Source organism: Cydia amplana, chromosome 6, assembly GCF_948474715.1.
Source record: "Cydia amplana chromosome 6, ilCydAmpl1.1, whole genome shotgun sequence".
Taxonomy (NCBI): Eukaryota; Metazoa; Arthropoda; class Insecta; order Lepidoptera; family Tortricidae; genus Cydia; species Cydia amplana.
The window spans coordinates 10,545,622-10,566,441 of NC_086074.1; the positions used below are offsets into that span (position 1 = coordinate 10,545,622).

The 20,820-nt window shown below is 36.5% G+C and overlaps 1 protein-coding gene across 1 annotated transcript; it reads left to right on the forward strand.

Moving 5' to 3' along the window:
• The first annotated feature begins 1,870 nt into the window (after positions 1–1,870).
• Positions 1,871–19,656, forward strand: LOC134648797 (sodium- and chloride-dependent GABA transporter ine-like). The gene is made up of 9 exons (XM_063503355.1): positions 1,871–2,451; positions 13,186–13,379; positions 15,905–16,039; positions 17,247–17,460; positions 17,774–18,270; positions 18,377–18,489; positions 18,575–18,854; positions 19,010–19,242; positions 19,414–19,656. The coding sequence occupies exons 1-9, from the start codon at positions 2,045–2,047 to the stop codon at positions 19,558–19,560; spliced, it is 2,220 nt and encodes a 739-aa protein (XP_063359425.1). The 5' UTR covers positions 1,871–2,044; the 3' UTR covers positions 19,561–19,656.
• The last annotated feature ends 1,164 nt before the right edge of the window (positions 19,657–20,820 follow it).

Sequence of the window (20,820 nt, forward strand, 5' to 3'; positions counted from 1 at the left end):
TAAACTGTTGAACCGATTTAGACAAAATTTGTTTAGGAGGTAGTTTATGAGTCTCGGGGAAAGTCATATGATAGTTTTTGCGTCAGAAGCTAGTAAATTATATTATTGGCTAAAAGAAAATTAGGAATTTAGCCCGCCCTCGTACTATAGGTAGAGTTTTGTTTTGTGAATTACAGCAGTTTGACAGTTATTTCTGCAAGTTTCGATGGCTAGGGCACCTGGAAACAATGACTATTAAGGAGTGGGGAATATTGAATATACACGATGAGAACGAGTAACCCCGCATTATTGAGATCATAAGGAGCAGAAAATGTTATATAACATTTAGTCAAATACGACAAAAAATGTTGTGTACCTACTTACATATATATTTTTTTTTTGTTAGCCTGGTTTAGTGTCCCACTGCTGGGCAAAGGCCTCCCCTCCCTTCCTCCACTCAACCCTGTCGTTTGCATTTTCCCGCCAATCCGGATAATGCATTTTCTACACACAAGACACGTTATTTATTTTTTCATCTTGGCGAAAAAAAACATTACATAAATTTTACGAGTTAAGTACTTCTGTCAGTAGGTATGTCTATTGTGTAAACCAAGTCACATAGTGGCAGCGTCGCAGCCTAACAGGCGATTAATTTTCACTGAGTTATCAATCACAAACAAATTTATCACAAGACCGATTTCACATTTTAGCCTCCAAATGCGGTTAAGAATACACCTTTAAAAATCTTGTCGGGTTACTCGTTCCCACCTTGTATACGAGTATAGGGTATCCAAGTGGAAAAAGTCTGGCTGGTAGCCACAGATATCGCGGGAGTGATGAAAACTTCATTGTTTTGAATTTTAGCAAAAGCGCTGATGGACCTAAATAAAAGCGTTCTTTGACATTTAAGAAGCATTCCTTAGAATGATCTAGTTAAAAACAAAACCAATACAGTACTTAGTTGTAAATAATAACAAGAGCATGTCGGCACGTATAAATTAAATAATATAAATAGGCAACATATTTAATCGATTTAAAATAAGTATTTTCACCTCAGCAGCTGGAACAAGGGTACTTTGCTACTTAAAAACAGTGAGCAAAATCGCATTTTGCTCACTGAGTGAGATAAAATGAGCAAAATGCGATTTTGCTCACTGTTTTTAAGTAGCAAAGTACCCTTGTTCGAGCTGCTGAGGTGAAAACTTAATTGTTGGTATATCTTAAGAAAACATGAGTGAATAGGTAAGTGATGAAGAAGGAATACATTTTTCGGGTTCTCTAATATGTTCTCACTGCTGAGGTGAAAAGTTTTGTGAACTACACGAGATCAAAGTTATTTACATCTCGTGCGCTTTTGAGTCCCTTACTACGCTCCAGATTCTAAATTAGATTCACTTGCTACGCTCGTGAATCTAGTATAGAATCTTTCGCTTGCACGGGACTCAAAATAAGCACTCGAAGAAATATCAAACTTTGATCTCTTGTTGTACAAATAACTATTTCAATTTTAAAACCTCGTTACCTAACCGAAGAAAATATAATTTTACGTAGTTTAGTGAGGGACAGTAAGCGGTTTACATTTAATGAATTTATTTAATGGGTAGGTACAAATATAATAAACCCGGATTATAGTACATATAGATACAGTTAAGGAGACGAATATGAATAGTCATGAAGTATATTTGTAAATGGTAAGATTAAACGAACGCTGTTAAGATTAAAAGAAGAGCTCGGCAACAATTTACAATATATTATCTTGAAATGAAATGTGATTTGCCTGACGTGATCGCAGGCGCAGCCGTGACGTAAGTAACTGTCATCGCCAGCACACAGCGCCGCCGAGCGCAGGCGCGGCCCCCTACCCTCCCCCCTTCCTGTGCTCTCCCCACTACCCAGAATCGCAGTTATTCACCAATTGCTACGATTGACGGACGGATACAGTCGGGTGTCCGCCACGCTAAGAGCGACCTCGTTCGCTTGCGTCCGTTCATTATTTAGCCGTCGCGCGTCGCTAGCGACGTACGCGACATCATTCATCATAGTTATGGCACTGTGAACCGATAGTATGAATAAAGCCGAATCTTCAGCGGAAGCCGCCGTGCCCAGCGTGGCAATAAACGTGGACCAATATGACGACCCGGACGAGGAAAGTTCAAAGCTTCTCCATACTAACGCACCCACACCGATCGTGACGCCCTCTGGACAAATGCGCAAGGTGAAGAGCTTCAGCGATACACACAAACTCCGAGATGTGTCCACCGCTTCAGGTGCAGCATCAGCCAGATGCCTGCGCCCCTATGAGCAGGTGACCCCATACCCTGAAGGCTCCGAGTGTGGAACAAACCAATATGGAGCACCTTCAGTCAGATCTCTCGCATCAATCGGGATGGGATGCACGGATGGGCGTAAATTGGTTATTAGAAGAGTGCCGACTTCGCCTACGGAACTGTTTCATTTAGTGCGACCTCCTACGTGAGTATGTCAACAAATGGATATACATACCTATGCTATGGCTCCTAGACAATCAGTGATCATTTGCATTTGCACATGTGCATTTAGGTACAAAGGAAGAAAACGATACTGCACAACTCCAGGTATCCCCGCCCGACAATCCTATTTAGATTTAACTGCTCTTATCAAACAACCATTCGCACCTTCACACTCCGTGTCATTTATTGTATTATCTTAGTCGAACCATTTTACGTGAGTTAATACATATAAGTATTAATCTACTTTGTATTATACCTAGGTATCTACATACAAAGATACGTTCCATACCTATCAAATAATCATATGTTCGTACTTTGTGTTAAGAGTTTGTAATGTTATTGTATATATAGATTAGTTTTGCCTAAAAGTAAATAAATGAGGCTAACAATGTCTATTTGATGATGGATTTTAAGCAGACCAACTGATTAAAGTTTAATTCAAAAAATGATAAATGATATTAAAGGATTAGCGCGCGTTTGTTTGTGTAAGTAGGTACAATTATTTGTAATTGCATCAATTATAACATTTATAACTGGATGTCAAAATAAACTGATTCTGTGTAGATACGAAACAAAAAAAGCGGCCAAGTGCGAGTCGGACTCGCCCATGAAGGGTTCCGTATTTAGGCGATTTATGACGTATAAAAAAAACTTCTTATTAGATCTCGTTCAAACCAATTTTCGGTGGAAGTTTAGTAGTAGTAGTAGTAGTAGTAATCACTTTATTGTACACAACACAGGTTTACAGAAATAAAGGTACAAAGGCGAACTTATCCCTGTAAGGGATCTCTTCCAGCTAACCTTCGAGTAGATGAGGGGAGAATTCAAATTAGATAGACAAACTTACGGAATGTACAGTAACACTTTAAAAGTAAACTAACCTAAATGTCCAAAAGTAAATAAAATACATAAATATTATTATAAAATAAAATACATGCTACATACATAAATACTAAACATATATTACATATAAATATATATATATATATATATATATATATATATATATATATATGTGTATATATATATATATATACAAGTGTCAACAAAAAAAAAATAGACATCAGTACTTAACCAAATCACGCTTGGCAAGTTTACATGGTAATGTACATCATATATTTTTTTTAGTTTTAACATTCTCTTATTTTAGAAGTTACAGGGGGGGGGGGACACACATTTTACCACTTTGGAAGTGTCTCTCGCGCAAACTATTCAGTTTAGAAAAAAATGATATTAGAAACCTCAATATCATTTTTGAAGACCTATCCATAGATACCCCACACGTATGGGTTTAATGAAAAAAAAATTTTTGAGTTTCAGTTCGAAGTATGGAGAACCCCAAAAATTTATTGTTTTTTTTCTATTTTTGTGTTAAAATCTTAGTGCGGTTCACAGAATACATCTACTTACCAAGTTTCAACAGTATAGTTCTTATAGTTTCGGAGAAAAGTGGCTGTGACATACGGACGGACAGACAGACGGACAGACAGACAGACAGACATGACGAATCTATAAGGGTTCCGTTTTTTGCCATTTGGCTACGGAACCCTAAAAACGGAAAAAAATTGCCGACCAGATTAAAAAAAACAACCACTATTTGGAAAACAATAGAAGCATGAATAATAACAAAAGTGACATTAATAACTCAACATAGTATGTACCTTTACATTTATTCGGTACCGGCAAAATGCGGAATGTACCTCCGTACTCCGTACCTCATGTTTAATACAATAGAGAGAGCTAAATAATAACTAATCTTCCTTTCATATATTGCCTAATTTTACTGAAATTGCGATTGACTCTTGCTGTTATCTTTGTTTACGAATTAGGTACCTACCTACATAAAAATAGGTAAATATATTCCAGTATTTACTTAAATAATTTATCGATAACTGTTTAATGGCATAGTATATGATCAATTATAAAAGCATACGTACTTATGACTGGATCATATTTTGAAAATATGTGTGTCTCAATTCAAACATATCATATTGTAGGTAGTGTTTGAATATACGATTATAATAAATGACATTAACAAGTTTTTACAGAAGGTGTATTCGGGTAATTTGCATTATAACTGCTTATTTGAATATCAAACTTTCAAGAAATTTTTAGGATCAAAATTTTGCCAAATATATGTGGCTATTAGTGTTTTATCGCTACTAATATTATAAATTAAATATTCCGATTTTTTACCGACTTCAATAAATCGTTAATCACCGACTACTCGGAAAATACATTAAAATAAGTTTTTGGAAAAATAATCATTTGTGGTACAAGCTTTTTATCGCTGACTGTACTTTTTTTCCACAGACAACTAATACTCATCGAGAAAATTCTAAAAACCCCAAACACAATCAGATTGCGTTGTTTTATCAAATTATCACAGAGTTCCTATGGCCACCTCCTGTCTCCATCATCAGATCAGCTCCATAATATTGCATTGTCACCCGAGTTACCGTATGCAAATTTTCAGCTTCATTGGAAATCGGGAAGCGGGTCAAATTTAACTTGCAAGATTTGGCCCGTACAAACATATGTAGTTAATACATATATACATAGATACTCAACGACGAATACTCATTGCAAGTTAATAATAATAAAAAGCTTGAAAAATTGATTGATTTTTGACTATTTAGATCGATTTTGAAAATTACCTATTATTTTGTATTGAAAGGGTATTCTAATTGGTTCCATTGTAAATAAATAATACCCAAGATGACCCAAGGATGAAGTCAGGGTCCGGGACGGACGAAATCCTGTGTGGCTACCACCAGATGTGGCACTGACATAAACGCTAGCGTGAACGTAACTTACTTTCTATGCCTCTCGCTCGTACTGACATATTAGTGCGAGCGAGATGTACTTATAGAAAGTAAATTACGTAGACGTTGGCGTACATATCAGCGTTGACACTTGTGCACTGTCAGTGACTCATGGTACGGGTATTGGAAAAATCGAGGGAACTCTTCATATTTTGCTTTTGCGAAGTAGACCTGCTGTTGAAGACCACAAAATGATGACATTTTAAACATGTGTAGTGAAGTCGCTGTTCTTTTTTTAAACGGTTTATTTTAAGTACGTTACCTGATTTCTTGAAGACGGCCGAGTCGATTTAGAAAAATATTTTGGGAAGGTTATACTTCTCAGTTGATGCAATTGCCATTAGGTCAGAATCTTATATTAAGAGGACCAGAGTGCATACCTATAGGGATTTGGGTATTTTTCATAGTAATTATGTCTCGGAAACACACACTTACAAACAAACATGTATTTAACTTCTATAGAATAATTGTATAACCTTGTCAATTCAATAGAGGATATACTTCTTGAGCAGCAGCATCTTTCAGCAGAAGTATTTCATTTCGAGTGTCTATCCACTCAAATCCTGAGCAACATACAGTACCTTTACCAGTATTTTAAAATCGAATTATATACTTATTATATATTTAAAATCTAATTATATACTTATAGTTACCTTATATTACGCACCGGACCGCAGTTAGCGAGTTTATTTGACGAACACTATGTCCAGCAAATCAGTCCTAGTACTCCTCCTTATCCTAGTCTTATAACTTATTTCGAATATGAACAGAAATTTAACCGTAGGTTTTTACCTCCACGTAGGTTTTTGATACTTGGTGGGTTTTGGTTGTCATTTGTCATGATATACACAAAGATATCTAAGATAACACGCAGAAATGAACCCAAAGATTATTCATGTTCTAATTGCTTACCTTCACTGCATACTTATTTCTTTCTCACCATCATAAGCGCGCGCACCTGTAAAATAACATTTAACTTTATATCCGATATACCTATACTAACTATATATACCTAACTAAACACCACTAGTAATTGATAAAAATTACTAAAGTCATTCCAAAAAAATCTCTGTGTGTTTCCATATACAGTTAGTCCGTTCGAAAAGAGAAGAGTCATGGAATGTATGTGGCCCAATACATTCCACGACTCTTCTCTTTCCGAACAGACTCTAGTAGAAGATGGTACGATTGAGGAAAGTTGCCCCTAACTCATAAATTCTAGATAGAAGTCAGGTACTTATTTATAAGTTATAAGACTGTAATCTGTGTCAAGTTCAAATCAATGTCAAAAATATTTGAAGGTTTGAAAATATAAATATATACTTAATGACACAATTAACCGATCTTACCAAAAATATGTTATTAAAGGCTACTGAGGCATCTGAGTTTACCTTAAATCCATCCAAATTATAAGTTTTACTTGATCACAGCACGCACTATGAACGAGTACATAATTCATATTACCTATACAATACCTAAACTAAGCATACTTAATAAATTGCTTTGTCTTATTCAAATTCACAAGTAACATTATCAGTTATGAATTGCAACAGACATCAATAAATCACTTTATCGCACTTCCAGATGAAACTAAAATACTAGCTGTGTTTGTTTTATGTTATGTGTTATACGTAAACAATGTACCTGGCTACTTTCTGTCGCGTACATACCTATGTCTAGGTACTTAAAAAATGTTTTATGGGGTTTCTCCAGGCCCAATATTGGACAATAGGTCATGTGGACAACAACATACCTACGTATACTTAACGATTTGGGTATAGGTAATAGATATACATAGGTACTCGTATTTTACTAATGCTTTGATTATACAGTTTTTAAGAAGTGGAAGATAAGGATGTAAGCAAGATAATTAGGCTTTTAAGCCCGTTTATGTTAATATGTCCACAGGAAAGACGCATAGTTAACGCCAACTCATAATAATTGACCCAAATGCGATAACTCTAGGAACACAAGTATGTAGAGTAAGACATAAAGGCAGTTCTACTGTTCCAATACTACCGCCGCAATAGAGTGTGCTATTTAGGGATGCATTAATGCGATTTATTCGTGTGAATAATCTTTTATTCAACAAATATCCGATAATTTAATAATCTCCACCAGCAGTTCCGCTTCGCCAAATTTCAAGAGCAAAATGCACAAATCACTATAAACGCACAAGTGCGAGTCGGACTTACCCATCGAGGGTTCCGTACAAATTAAACTTATTTTGTATTTTTATTTTTTTACTAATTTGTAGTTTGCAGATTTTTCACTGTAGTTACTTGTAGTGTAAGACGATATTATATGCCAAATTTCATAGTTCTAGGTCAATGGGTAGTAGGTAACCCAATAAATTTATCACATTCGGAATTAGGCTTTTTCTTCAATGTTAAGAGGGATCAAAGTGGCACTTTTCCGTTCAAGTACATTTTATTGCCACTATAAAATATTATACAATGAAATATGAAATCAGTATGCACATAATCGATTACAATTTCTTTATAATCGATTACGTGCATAGCATACTATTTTTCTGACTTAAATAAGATTTTGTAATACTATTTTGTTTGTAGACTGAGCAGGAAAGCGGACCCTGGCGCTAGGCCGGGAAAACGCTAGGTTGAAGAAGAAGAAATAAGATTTTGTCATAATAGTAAAAAAATAATGTAATTAGCGTACCTATTTAAAATTAATTAACAGCGTATTTTAATTAAGTAAATTAATTAATTAGCGTAATATATACAAAACAACGAAATGCATTATTTTAATAATTTAATTTTTATTTTGACATTTAGGTCTCCTTGAACTGGCTTGAACGCAGCTTGTCCATGCAATTTAAAAAGTTTAGTATTACATAAACGTAGTTTTGTACAAATTTTTAACAAAAGCATATGCAGCTCTGTATTGTGTATAATTTTTAAACAAGTGTTACCTAAGTAGGTTAAATCAAAGCGCTGGTGGCCCAGCGGTAAGAGCGTGCGACTTGCAATCCGGAGGTCGCGGGTTCAAACCCTGGTCAACCAATACCAATATACCAATGAGTTTTTCGGAACTTATGTACGATATATCATTCGATATTTACCAGTCGCTTTTTGGTGAAGGAAAACATCGTGGGAAAAACCGGACTAATCCCACTAACCCACTAAAATCTACAAAAATAATACTCTTGATTTTCATTTTATAATTTTAGGTGTTTACTGTCTTTGAAAATATATTATGTGCCACGGTACAAATAGCTGTACCTACTTTAAATTTGTGAGTAGGTATATAGGAATGCTTAAATAATGTTTTGAAACCTAATATAATATTATGTCATGTCCTCATAGGTGATGTGAAAATCAGTGTCACATGGTAGTAAAATTAATTCCACCTTGGGCGTTAATACTTGAATCCCTCACTACGCTCAGGATTCTATGTTAGAATCCTTCGCTTAATTCAGGATTCTATGTTCTCTCGCGTCGTAAATAGGTAGGTAAATAATTTGCTCCCTTGTTACAGTTGTTACACAATCTACGATTGATTCCCTTGAGAGTATCGAATATACGTTTTGGTTTCACCAACTCATTGTCAGTGACGATCATTTCGAGTTCACTGTCTTGTTGGACCTTAAGTACCTAATTGAGCGCTAATTATTTTATTCCGAGCTACTGCTGGAAGCACTCAAGCGCTAATGTGAGAATGAGCGATGTAGCCATGATGTAGCAATCAAATCGGAAAAAATAAATTATCATGTTACGCCGAGTGAGTTACGCCGGGCGTGTCTCACTCCGCGATTTCGTCGCTTTGCTACAGGTAGCTAAAACTACATCCGTTCGGCCCCAATTTTGGGGAGAGCCATAAGCCGCGCGTGGCGCTGTCGCCACCTAGCGGCCATATCTGTGCTGATCGTAACAGACGCGTTTCGTTAGAGAGTGAGTCTTCTGTACTTAGTACTATTATTTATTCTGTGCTTACGCATTCAATTGTCGGTTCATATATCATCTGTTCGACATTAATACATACATATCTGGGAGACCGAGCAAACATATAAAATCTCAAAAATCTGCGTTTACCTAGCTAGATCGATTTTTCGCCCCCGGAAACCCCCATATACCAAATTTCATTGAGATCGTTAGAGCTATTTCCGAGATCCCCGAAATATATATATATATATATACAGGATGGATTTTCGTTTTGGGTCAGTGAGGGCAGCTACCAGATCCCGTGCTGCTACGAGAAAATGGTCTTAGAAGACCTTCCCTCGATTTCAAATTAATGAAGATTGGCTTTTACAGATTTAAAAAAAAACATACAGGGTGCGAGAAAAAGGTCATTTTTGACAAACTTTTTTTTATGCCAATTGATCCCATTCCTATTGAGGATCAAAAGCTTGTATAGAACCAAAAAAAAAATTCCGGCTAGAAAAGCCACAAATCGAGGAAAACTTTTCCCATACAATTTGTATGAAAATGAAAACTTTTATTTTTCACATGCTATTTTTGTATGCCAATCGATTCCATTCCTATCCAGTATCAATAGTTTCCTAGGGGTCAACTTTCGATAATGTACTAAGAATTGCTCGTTTAAAGGTATTAGATTTACGAGTACATTGTTTATACACTTCAACTGAAAAGCTAAAAGAACTCTAAATATGAGAAAACGCCTTCATTATCAATAAGAACGTGCGTTCAGATGTTTTTATCCGCAACTGAAAATGCATTCAATTTATAACGATCACTGTAGGTACGTATCGAACTTATCATGGCTTAAGTGGAGTTTTCTTCATCTCGAGAAAATCCTCGAAAATCCCATTAGCTTTACATCTTGCGCGCCTTGGCTTGGCCGACATGACCTTCATTCACTGAAAACGATAAGGTTGCACTTGGATATCCCGCATTTTATCTTGGAATCAACAATGAACGACGGTCATGAATCATACTATCACTAACTGATTAATGATCGAAATACGTATATTACTTACTTAACGTTAACGCATGAAATTATTTTTTACAACCGAAAAATACTTTACTTGTGTGAATGATACGCGATATCTCGGTAGTTACTACTTCAAGTTATTTGTTTAAAGAGATGTTTTGAATTACTTACATCCATTCTAATCTCGAGATTCCAAATCGAAATAGATTTTTGTATTTACGATAATTATCTACGTCCTATTGTAGTTTATCATTGTTATGAGAGTTCACACACATAACTCAAAGCCATGATCAAAAGTTATGTATAAAGTGGAAAATTTTCTACGATCTATATTCGATCTATATTTCCTAATCAGAAAAAATGCCTTGACCGGTGTAAGGTGTAAGAATTAAATCCATTGAGCTCTAAATGACGTCACGTAATCTACAGCACCACGAGTTATCCATCTTTAAAACCAAACAAGTGACAAGGTTAAACAGTTACCGTAGAGCCGTTATCATTACTCTTCCACGTGTTGAATGGTGGTATAAAGCCAAGTGGAATACATTATGCAAAGGCTGCATCGTTCATAATAATCATAATAGAACACAATACATAATCCATTTAAAACTAATATTAACCATTTTGGCCTCGAATGTCCAATTCCTGAAATGTCCATATGCCTCGAATGTCCAATTCCTGGAATGTCCATATGCCTCGAATGTATAATTCCTGGAAAGTCCATATGCCTCGAATGTCATGTTCCAAAATGGGTCTTGGAAAGTGTAAAAAAAATGTTTTACTGCCAAATGTACTTTTCACGATAAACTACTCAATGAGACGATTGTAACAAACTTAAATACGATGGGGTTACGTTGATTTATTGCAGAGTTCCTATGGCCACCTTCCGGTTTTATTATACTCGAGCTCTATGTCTATGTCATAATATAGTATTTTATGCAACCGTTGTTTAAGAGAGGTCAAAAAAGGCGAGTGGCGTGAGTAACAATTTGAGGTGAAGCCGAAAATTGTATTGTTAATAAAGACGCCACGAGTATTTTTTGACTCAGTTAAACAACGTTGCATACAATACTTTTTCTACGACCAAGCACTTACTTTGAAATAAAATTGTATATTTAAATAACAAATATTTTTCATTCAAGAAGTAGCAAAGAATGGAGGGTACGGGCAGGAAAAGAATGAATGAAATAAAAAAAGAACATGTCTATGGTTCACTCATCTGTCAGAGATGACACTTAAAATTTGGTTGTCAACAATGTATTTCATACAATATTTTTTAAGTGGTGATTACACGAAGTATCGTAAAAGTGCCAAAAAGATACTGCGTGTATGCACAAATACTTTTTTGGGGAATAGACTAAAGACTTGTCTTGACAACTATAGGATAGGGGTTTAAAGGTGTATGCACGACCCTTTAAATGACAAATAAAAGTACGGGAGTAGAAAAATATATATACATTTATCTGAGTTTACATACGAGCAACGTTCACAGAAATGGGTCAAATTTAAGTTAAGTATAAGATTCTATTATAAACACCGTTTCGCGACACAAACATAAATAAATGCATAAAATGGATAAGTTCAAGCTTTATTTTGAGCTGCATAACCTTAACGTCGTCGTTGTTATCTACACCTAGTCCACAAGGTGCCTGCATATTTAATTAGTTATGTTAACATGTCACTTCAAATTAAAACACCTCATCGTTGTCTACTTACTTGAAGACATGATTATTATCATGATTGACAAATATTTACATACCTATATATAAAAATATAATAATATATAAAAATTATATCATCAATTAAATATTATCGTTACACGGGTTAATTGATATGTTAGGATCTAATTAGTAGTACAAAAGTTATATTCTGGTAAAGTAGTACTTGAAGCAGACTTTAAGTAAGACTTAAAGGTCCTAACCTAACCTACCTACCGTATGCAGAGTTAGCAGTCCATAACTATAGGAGAGGCGTTTTTAGGGTTCTGTAGCCAAATGGCAAAAAACGGAACCCTTATAGATTCGTCATGTCTGTCTGTCTGTCCGTCTGTCCGTCTGTCCGTCCGTATGTCACAGCCACTTTTCTCCGAAACTATAAGAACTATACTGTTGAAACTTGGTAAGTAGATGTATTCTGTGAACCGCATTAAGATTTTCACACAAAAATAGAAAAAAAACAATAAATTTTTGGGGTTCCCCATACTTCGAACTGAAACTAAAAAAAAATTTTTTCATCAAACCCATACGTGTGGGGTATCTATGGATAGGTCTTCAAAAATGATATTGAGGTTTCTAATATCATTTTTTTCTAAACTGAATAGTTTGCGCGAGAGACACTTCCAAAGTGATAAAATGTGTGTCCCCCCCCTGTAACTTCTAAAATAAGAGAATGATAAAACTAAAAAAAATATATGATGTACACTACCATGTAAACTTCCACCGAAAATTGGTTTGAACGAGATCTAGTAAGTAGTTTTTTTTTTATACGTCATAAATCGCCTAAATACGGAACCCTTCATGGGCGAGTCCGACTCGCACTTGGCCGCTTTTTTTTTAATTTAAAGCCAGACTTAAGTTATCATGTTTAATTTTCCATTTAAGTAAGTACCTAGTGACAAATGGATGTTATTTGACATTAACTTTCGGTTTAATGACGACCTCGTATATTATACAGAAATACACACAAATATAAGTACTTGCGATTTGCGACTCTACGTTTAGGAAATATTTACCTATTTACAATAAAGTATGTAACAACCCGATAGAATGAGTTGAGTACATCATCCACCATGTGTTCATTTTTTACGTCTCAAGTCAATGCACTCTGTGAATTTGTTGAAAAGACTAATAATAAATAGCGGCGCGTAATTTTTTAGGTTAATTGGTCAACCCTTAAGAGAATTCAGCTAAAAGTTGTAGAAGAAAATTCAGTTGTCAGTAAACTACAGCAACTTTTTAAGATATTGTTTTTAATTACAGGCCGCCAGATGAAGATACGGGGTCTCACGAAAGCGATTGCGATGAGGAAGAGGAGGATGCAGAAACGGACCACCTTAAACCCCGACGGCCATTTTGGCCAAACAAGATACAGTTCGTGCTGGCTTGTGTGGGCTACTCCGTCGGCTTGGGCAATGTGTGGCGCTTCCCATACCTCTGCTACAAAAGCGGGGGAGGTAAGATTACCAACTGCCAAGTTTTACTCGTTAACGACAACGAACAGAGTTAATTGCAGTTTATATATGTTTGCACACCAAAAATAAACAAATTGAAGTCGGTTTCGTTTCCGAAGCGTTAATCATATGTACACGAAGTTATCTAAGGACATATTTTAGCGATGAACGTAATTTTTGCACAGACCATTTAACACTCATTCACCGCTAATGTTAACAAGTTATGTTGTCGCCGGACGACGCTAAATCACTCATTAGGATGACAAAAACGTCGTGATCTTCGTGGCATTGCACCGCGATCTCTACAGAATGTTCCGCGACCATTTTATTATCACTTGGGTAAAAATTATCCTTACACGATGTCACGGAATCATAAATTAAGGCGACCATGAGGACATTGACACTAATGAAAGGTATTATTATGATATTTACTGGCACATTATCTTGTTTGTATTGCTTACTAATGCGTCTATCCGGGACGCAAGGCCAAGAGTATGGCAATAATCTCCTTTTTAACTTCGACTTCGTAAGTTCAGCACATGCCAAAATTAGGGCATACATTTTCCTTAACGTTCTCACTGTCATTTACGGAAGTCATGGTAGAGGAGATGCACTGTATTGTTTTCATCAAATTACTTACGTATGACTACGAGTATTTAATGTTTAAGACAAAGTGAGCAATCAAACTATTGAAGTAGGCACTACTCAACGTTACCAAACCCTCCTGAGTCACTCCGTCACGTTATAGTCTCAAACAAATGTTATCTTTATTATTCCGGTAAAAATTGTCACGTCATAATCGTACCTAATCAATCTACGTAAGTTTGGCAGTATCGAATTAGAGATACGAGTAAATCACGATAAGTGGAGTAGGGTATGTTATGTATTGAACAAATCGTGAGATCGTGTCCGTGATTTGTTTGTGTCCCATCACGCTAACTGCGGCTAGTTGACACCAAGGTACCATCAAACAAACTAAGCTACACGACAATGCGGTGTGAATTACAGCTGATTCCTTCGGTAAACTGATACTTCACACATCGCAAACGCGAGATATCAAGTGATTATTAGTCATTATCTTTATTATTGTTAAATAGGCTGCTTACTAATACTTCGAGTGTTTCCAAATTTAAGTATAAGATACAGACAGAGTAATTTGATCACCCATAGCGGTATTCTACTTTGTTTTCTGGTAGATTGTTACATTTAATTGTTTTGTAATATAGCAATAATATTACGAAATGATGACAACCGCACTTACCACGACTTTAATGCATTACGAAGAGGCGTTAAGTAGGTATTCCTCCGGTACAAACAAATAATTCGGCTCGCATATGCCACAGTTAAAAAAAATTACGAAATAAGACGACCTTGACCATAACTCTTCTGTTCGGTTTTGTATGGGAAGTACCCTAAAGTATCCATGCCAAATTGCAGTTTTCTAGCACTAACGATCACGGAGCAAAGCCGCGGTCATACGGACAGACGGACATGGCGAAACTATGAAGCGTTTCTAAGTGACTACGAAACCCTAAAAATTTCTATATTTTTCATTTAACTATAACATGTGTTGGCATAAACACGTGTAGCAGAAAAACTCGCTTACCTATTTGAGAAACAAAGCCCAGAACCGAAAGGTATAAATATGAGCACGACAATCATTTCAGTGGGCGAATTAGCAGGTTAATTATGCTAGTTCCTGTAGGTCAATTCGTTGTTAGCGCAACGAGAGGACGGAACAATGTTATGAACGTGTCATTCGTTGTCATGTACTTAAGTACAAACCAGTTTAACAAAAAAGCTATGCTTTAAAATGGTGGAAGTGGAGACACAGACCACACAGATTTAATCGTCTATCGACTCCTCGATCGATAACATTTTACAATTTACAAACATTATAGTAGGATCGAAAGGCCAATCAACGGAGTCGTTTGTATTTGCACTAAGGGCCGGTTGCACCAAACCGTCTGTCACCGTTAACCTTTTGGACGCCAATGACCGATATATACGCACCGCAGGTCCAACGCCAAAGACGTATTAATCGGTCACAGACCACAGAGCAACATAAACCTAGGTGCATATGCATAAAGTTCAATTTCAGTTTTGACACTTCGGTGACGTGGCGTCTGAGAGACAGCGTTTGTGTTTGACACGGCGTCGAAAAGGTTAAAGCGTTCGCTAAATTTTATTGCATGGAAAATGTTATGTTTGACGTTAATCGGTCTGTTAAATGGGGTTGGTGCAACTGGGCCTAAGTGAACTGCATTTTGACAGCCGGTCATTATTATCATCTTTTTGTAAACTCCGGCGTATAAACACTATAAACAAACTTTAAAATTATCACTCAAGTTTCCATAGCGACATTGCTATCATGTTCCCAGGGTACCACGGTATCATGTACCACGAGATTAATGTCGCGTAATATTTTATTACATATTTTATTTTTAGTTTTACCGGTGATCGACTGTAATATTCGTCAATGTTTACGTGTCCTTCGGCAAGTAAAAATAACAAAATCATTTTTTCAGGTGCATTCCTCATCCCTTACTTCATAATACTCCTAGTTTGTGGCGTGCCTATGCTCTTTATGGAGCTAGCGATTGGACAGTACACTGCGCACGGACCAATTGGAGCACTTTCGCAAATATGCCCCCTGTTTACAGGTAACTTGCTTAAGATAACATATATACATTACTTCTATATACTTACTACCTATGTCCTAACATAGTAACTATAGTAGGGATCAAAACCATCTTGAATGACTTTATGACTTCCTAATGTTACATAAAATTGTGCAAAACTGCGAGAGCAAACCACATGTATGGATTAATAAAGGACCTCTACCTATAACGTTTTTTTTTTCAATAAAATTATTTGGGACAGTAGTACCTATGGAATTACTAAGTGTAGTAACATATACGTAGGTACAGTCAGCTGCAGAGATACCTGACCACCTTCATAGATATTTGTTTGCAGGAGGAGTCAACTATCTCTGCAGCTGACTGTACTTCTACGTCTTAGTACCTATTTTAAGTCAACAAATTTGTTTAACACATATAGGTATCTTGTAACCTACACTCATTGACATATATTACATATATATCTAAGGACTGGCTTTACGGGCAATAATGATGAGGCATGACAGGGGCCAGTACAGCGGTGTGAAATCGCTACAACGCGATTGGTTGATGAGTTCGCATCACGCGCGCGATTGGTTGACGAGTTCGCATTACGCGCGCTATTGGTCGCAACTAGTCGCGTTAGACTGCGCGATTGGCTGGAATTCGTGGGTAGCACCGCTGAACTAGTACGATGTTTAGTGCCCCATTAGCCCGTCCTTAGATATTATACGTCAATGCCTACACTACACTTTTGTCGCGTTCAATAATTGAACAATATCAAAAGAACACATGTTTTGCCCACCCATATAACTATTTACGTAATGATTCAAGGCGAAGATAAATTGAATGATATTCATACAAACTGCTATAGGTACATATGTATTTAAACGATACAGTATTATTATAGGTACCTCCAATAAATGTCCAGCCTTCTTCCTTGTATGTACTATTTGTATATCGGCGCTAATGACACACGTATATGTTGTATACGATACGTAATTAGGTAGGTATCAGGTAGTTAACATTTATTTAATTACGTTTATAAAATCCCGGAGAAGCTATTTGTTTCGAAAAACGCTCTATATTCCCGTGCAAGAATTAAAATGTGATAGAGTAGAGCTGTTTATGACCCAAAGGACTTTAACTAAGCAACTATAAGTAGTAAAAAGTAGTAATATAAAAAAAAAAAGCATACACAAACACACACACTCAAGTACTCATCATTAATTCGGTATCTAATGGCTTTCAGGTGCCGGTATCGCAAGTGTGGTGATCTCGTTCTTAATGTCGACATATTACGCAGTAATAATAGCCTGGGCAATTTACTACTTCTTCACATCGTTTAAGGCCGTAGTCCCGTGGGCTAACTGCAACAACCGATGGAATACGGCTCAATGCTGGCAACCTGTTCATAATCTTACCAAGCCAAACGGATCTCAAACGGCCACTGAACAATTCTTCGAGTAAGATTTATGTTTTCTGTTGAAGCGCGTCAAGCATGGTGTGTCTCATTTCCCTCAGTGTTATCTTTTTGACGATTCCGGTTTCTATTATCAATATTTTGTTATATTAAAACAAGTCATTTTCGACGAATCACTTAGTATAAAAAATACCCCGAAATCTGTACGAGATAAAAACCTATCCTAGCCACAAGTTTTAATGCTAATTATATATATTATCTATTTAATATCATTACTATCAAGTTTCTTAAATTTTTCTAATGACATACCTGGTCTTCTCTTACCTACTTTTACTTATGCACTTCTATTTTTTCAGGAAAAAGGTATTAAGCATGAGTGATGGTATCGAATATCCCGGTGGCATGCGGTGGGAGTTGGCAGCTTGCTTATTCTGTGCTTGGTTGTTAGTGTACTTCGCCCTGTGGAAAAGTATCAAGTCTTCGGCTAAAGTGCGGTACATCACAACAACACTTCCATTTCTGCTGATTATAGTCTTTCTTGGCCGATCGCTCACCCTCGATGGCGCTGACAAAGGATTAAGATTTTTCTTCAAGCCGGAATGGGAATTGTTAAAGACATCAAGGCCCTGGGTAAACGCAGCGTCGCAGATCTTCAACTCGATTGGAATAGCTTTTGGATCGATGATAATGTTCGCCTCATATAACAAATTTGACAACAATTTCTTGCACGACACGTTGGCTGTATCTCTCGTCAATGCCGTCACTAGTCTGATCGTGGGGATATTTACCTTTGCTACGATCGGAAACATAGCTTTCGAACAGAACACTTCTGTAAAGGATGTCATTGCCGACAGTAAGTATTTATTTAATAACTAGGTACAACACCCAGTACTTATATAGCAACTATTAAAATATCAATGTTAATATAAATGTGTCTTTCTAATTTTAACCAATTTCAGGTCCCGGGTTACTGTTCGTCGTATATCCACAAGCAATAGCAAAGATGCCAGCATCGCAACTTTGGGCAGTCTTATTCTTCTTTATGTTCCTCTGCCTAGGATTAAACAGCCAGGTACTTGACTGCTTTCATATAATTGAAGTTTATATCAGCTACCTATTAAAAATGAATAAATATTAATAAACCGTTTATATTTCAGTTTGCCATAGTTGAAGTCGTAGTTACTTCAATTCAAGATGGTTTTCCAGATATGATACGGAAGAAGCTTGTCTACCACGAACTGTTGGTACTATGTGTCTGTGTGGTATCATTTCTATTTGGGTTACCACACATCATACATAGTGGAATCTACGTTTTCCAACTAATGGATTATTACGCTGCCTCGCTCAGTATCACATATCTCGCCTTCTTTGAAGTGGTCGCTATAGCATGGTTTTATGGCGCCGGCAAACTGTCCCAGAACATCAAGCAAATGACAGGTGAGACATTTTCAACATTCTATCAATAGTGAAATGAACTTATTGAACCCACAACAGTATGAAACCACCGGTGTATAAAATAAATACACAGATCTTATCTTTGTATCTGTGAGAATTATGGTAATTATAATTAAAGCGATTTATGTATATTCCAGGTCGCTACCCATCGCTATACTTCCGAATATGTTGGTTAATTGCGGCGCCAGCACTGCTGCTGGCGCTATGGGTCGCTAGCCTGGTGGACTACACGCCGCCCAGCTACCGCCAGTACCAGTACCCTGGGTGGGCGCAGGGTCTCGGCTGGGTCATCGCGTCTCTATCGCTATTGTGCATACCGGTTTATGCATGCATTGTCGTCGCAAGAGCGCCGGGAAAAACAATAGTAGAGGTACGTATAATTTACGTTCTTATCGTATTAACACTTCCTGTTTTGATTAATGACGAAAATAGATTTCAAGCATGAGAACTAAAAAAAAAATGATTACCATTTTATCAATTTAAGTTATATAAGCGTACGCAAGAATGCTAGATAATTAATGTCAATTTCTTTTTCTTGCAGAAATTGCGGTATTCCATCCGTCCTAATTCAGTGTGCGAGTGTGGAGTGAACGAGTGTGACGTGTGCGGCTCCGACTCCGAGCCGCCCGACGACAAACACCCCACCATTACCTATTATCAACAACCATCGTTTCCTAGTCCTAACTAATCAATCCAAATTAAGTAGTGTTCATCACAGCCGCAGCTGCAATTAACGTGAGATATGCCCAGGCCTATTTATGGTGCCGAGCGTGAAACGTCGGTGTAGAATGATAAAAATAACAATACACTCTTTTTTTGGGGCAGTCGTGTAAAAATAGGTGGTAAGTTGAACTCCATTCTCGTATACTTATAGGTATTTATAACAGAACGTCGTGGTCGTGAGCTTACTCTTACGTAGGAAATTTTTAATGTCATACTAAATGGTTGTCAAAATACATAAAGTACGTTCTATAGAAAATCGATTGAAAATACCAATTAATAAATCGGCCTGGGCATAATCTCACCTTTAAAAGCCCGACGCGTGTTAATTACTAATTACACAAATGTTTTGAACATAGGTAGTACCTAGATATAAAAGAAACAAAGACAATAATAGAATAAGATATTTTCCGCGCTATCATTATCTTTTTTATTTATAATGATCGTAGAGGCACTTGACCTAATACTGCTATCACGTTTAGCAGTGACACATATTTCTTAGCACTCGAGACGTGTGGTGCGAAGCGCGTATACGGTCAAGTTAACGCTAATCACTCATTCTACTGATTAAATCGAGATAACAACGTGAGTTGTGTACCTAAGTCAAGCAGTTGCGTTTAATATTAAAATTTATTGTTCTCATAGTTCTCAGGCTATACCTATATGTAGGTAGATATCCCAGGATATCGATAGTTAAGGTCATTCAATCAGAAAATATCGAGTTTTAAAATGTTATGTCTATTTATATATGGTATTTCAAAACAACTATCAAAATTAACTTATGTAACATTCCAAATTGCTGTGAATCAATGTTAATCGCTATTGTAAGTTCAAAGTTAAGTATGTAGTTTATTGTGATAAAAAACATTCCATGTGTTATAAGTTTCCTGTTAAGAAAATGATATGAGTGATGTGGCTAATTAAGGTGCTTAGGTCCTTCTCCGAACGCAGTTCGCTAAGCACTGAGCGGACAGCGGTGCGTGCCCGGGATTGCGGAAATCATTGTTCTTTTTAATTATTTTTAACAAAAAAAGTAATCAATGAGTTCGATCAAAAACAACATAACGCATTTTTGGAAGCAATTTTGATGTTAATCGGTTTCGAATTGATGAAGTTACTAGAGAACGACCTCAAGATTGCTATTCATATTTTTTGGCAACCGTATTATGATTTTTCATAAACTTTGCTGGTTGAACCCTCTGCACCTTAAAGTCAAAATTAGTTGTAG

What these genes read in the sequence shown, in the direction of transcription:
- LOC134648797 (XM_063503355.1), top strand. Translation starts at nt 2,045, where the DNA reads ATGAATAAAGCCGAATCTTCAGCGGAAGCCGCCGTGCCCAGCGTGGCA. An exon ending in CTGCTACAAAAGCGGGGGAG is followed by an intron (nt 13,380 to 15,904) that starts GTAAGATTACCA and finishes TCATTTTTTCAG; the next exon opens with GTGCATTCCTCATCCCTTAC. An exon ending in AATATGCCCCCTGTTTACAG is followed by an intron (nt 16,040 to 17,246) that starts GTAACTTGCTTA and finishes AATGGCTTTCAG; the next exon opens with GTGCCGGTATCGCAAGTGTG.